Source organism: Lissotriton vulgaris, chromosome 5 (assembly GCF_964263255.1).
Source record: "Lissotriton vulgaris chromosome 5, aLisVul1.2, whole genome shotgun sequence".
Classification (NCBI taxonomy): Eukaryota; Metazoa; Chordata; class Amphibia; order Caudata; family Salamandridae; genus Lissotriton; species Lissotriton vulgaris.
Genome location: NC_141693.1, coordinates 1,576,404,180 through 1,576,406,760, shown reverse-complemented (window position 1 = coordinate 1,576,406,760; position 2,581 = coordinate 1,576,404,180). Strand labels below are relative to the sequence as shown.

The window sequence follows — 2,581 nt, the reverse complement described above, 5'->3', positions numbered from 1 at the left end:
ATACCACAGCGTTAATAGTGATATTCATTCTAACGTAGCGTGGCGCTTGGCTGCGTGGAATTGTACCTCTAAGCGTGATGCTTGGAATTGTATCCCTTCGCGTGACGCTGACTTGGAGGAGTCCATGGCGTTGGTGATGTTCAGTCCGAAGCTATTACCTGGCATGTTGATGGATGCGTGGGGGACCTCTACAAGCCATGTCGGGTGGGTGTGTTCGCTGAGGGGTGGGCCCCCATTACAAGACCAGGGCAGTGTGAAGCATAAACCACAAGGGCCGTGGTGATCTCGTAACACTAGCGCTGGAGCGCCATGGCCCTGCAAGCAGTTTGTGGGCTGAGTGAACCCCGGGGTCCAGCGGCTGCTATCAGCCCCAGTGATGCATGGCTGCCTACGGCCTACAGGGGCCTTGACGTCCCCCCAGGCTGCCGCCTCGAGTCCACGCACGGCACCACCACGTTGGCCTTCACCTTCCGGCACGGGGTGATCGTGGCTGCAGACACCCGCGCCTCCTGTGGGCCCCTGGTGGCCTGTCCGTTCGCAGAGAAGGTCCACTCCGTCCACAGTCACCTGCTGGCCACGACTTCCGGCAGCTCTGCCGACTGCGCCACCTGGGTGCGGGTGCTGGCGCGAGAGTGCCGCCTCTACGAGCTGCGCCACGGGCACCGGCTGACGGTGGCGGGCGCGGCCAAGCTCCTGTCGACTATGCTGTACCGCTTCCGGGGCACGGACGTGTGCGTGGCCTCCACGCTGTGCGGCTGGGACCGCAACGGGCCCGCGCTCTACTACGTGTACAGTGATGGCAGCCGTCTGAAAGGGCATCTGTTTTCAGTGGGCTCTGGGTCACCCTACGCCTACGGGGTGCTGGATACCGGCTACCACCACGAGATGTCCGTCCAAGAAGCCTACGACCTGGCTCAGAGAGCCGTCAGTCACGCCACGCACCGCGACGCCTACTCGGGTGGCAACGTGGACCTCTACCACGTGCAGGAAATGGGCTGGAAGAAAGTTGGCCGCCAGGATGTCTTTCTTTTCTATTACGGACTGTATGGACGAGGGGACGGCAAGCAGTTCCCTGGTGAGGAAGAGGAACGCCAACGGGACTCCACTCGTAAAGAAGATGAAGGGTAGAGGGGTGCTGAAGTGTGGCCAGCAGGGCTCCAGACAGGGAGACTGAGGTCGCATGGGCATATGATAGGAGGAGGGCGGACAGCATAGTCCGAGTGAAGGGGGAGGGAGTGGAGGGAGTGGAGGGTCCTTCTTTGAACAGTTTGTGGCCTTTTCATCTGTGACTGACTGTCGAAGAAGGGGAGAGAGGAAGCGAGTCTTTTGTACCACGCAACACCTCATTCTTCAGGGGGCCCCTCCATTTTGGATGACGCAACTAACGAACAACAATAGGTGACAGAAGCCAGACTGTTGTCTCATGGCCATCGTGCCAATATAATGGAGAGAAAAAACATTTTCCTAAAAGCCTCACTTTTCTCTTTTTCTAACCGCACACTCTGTTGGGGTGGACTCTATCCTGACGCCAGCATTTTTGTTAAATTCTGCCAAGTCTTACAGTTCTGTTTTTTCTAATAATGGGGTGAACTCTGTTAATTGGTATTAATTGGTAGCAGCTTCCACGAGCAGGCGCAGCATTTTAATTTTGTCTTATATCAGCATGCAGGCGTTTAAGATTAACACATCCAAGCAAGAGTGCAATCTCTAACACCACAGAGGCTTCTTAGTATAATGCTTCATGATTATAAATGTAAAAATATGTATATGCATTAATAATTATGATTTTATATAGTGCCTGATGCCATTCTATCTGTTTAGCACCGTTTTGAATAAGATATTTTTCTTAGGGCTAAATTAGTTGGGGTTGTTTTTATTCAAGGATGAAAAGCCTAGTTGGTTTTGCTGATCTGTGGCAGGAACAGTAACCCACTGAGATATGTTATGCCAATGTAAGGAATTTCAAGCACAGCTGTAGGAATTGTATAAATACCCCATACTATGCTCCATAATCACAGCTGCACGACCATGGCCATGTAAAGCCAGTGATGAGGAGAAGAGAGTAAGTTGAAGCAGACAGGGCCAGTAACACCAGGACTCACTTCTCCAGAAGGAAGGTAGCAGGGTCAGGGTTCGATTGGGATCAAAAATCGTCCCGGGCACGCAAAAAAAGTGGCTCACATTTGTGGATTGCACCTTTCTGATAAATACGGCTTCAGTGAATTAAGTTTTATGAAAAGAAGGAGGGGGTGTTACTCTAAAAGAGGCAGGTTTTCTTGACTTCACTTAGAAAAAAAATGCAAATGTTGCCTGCACTCTGTGCACAAATTAGTTCACACTAGTAAACCACACCTGAATATAAGTGAGGCCGCTTCTCTGGCACCCTGCCAAATCTGCATACATTAGTGGGCTGGCCCAGTGACAGAATGGGAGTGTCACCTCCGCACTCTTGGTAAGAGGGGGGTAATAGAGGCCCATCTGCCTACGGAAAGGCCGTTCAGGCCCCCACTGAGCTGCTGGCAGCATCTGAACAGCACTGACACAGTCCAAATCAGCCAACCCGCTGCCCAAAAAAGCAGCC

The 2,581-nt window shown here is 52.5% G+C and overlaps 1 protein-coding gene across 1 annotated transcript; it reads left to right on the top strand.

The window, feature by feature from the left end:
* Positions 1-309: 309 nt before the first annotated feature.
* LOC147716726 (proteasome subunit beta type-11-like) lies at positions 310-1,128 on the top strand. Its single transcript, XM_086920421.1, has one exon. It carries the CDS (start codon positions 310-312, stop codon positions 1,126-1,128), a length of 819 nt encoding a protein of 272 aa, XP_086776547.1.
* Positions 1,129-2,581: the final 1,453 nt, after the last annotated feature.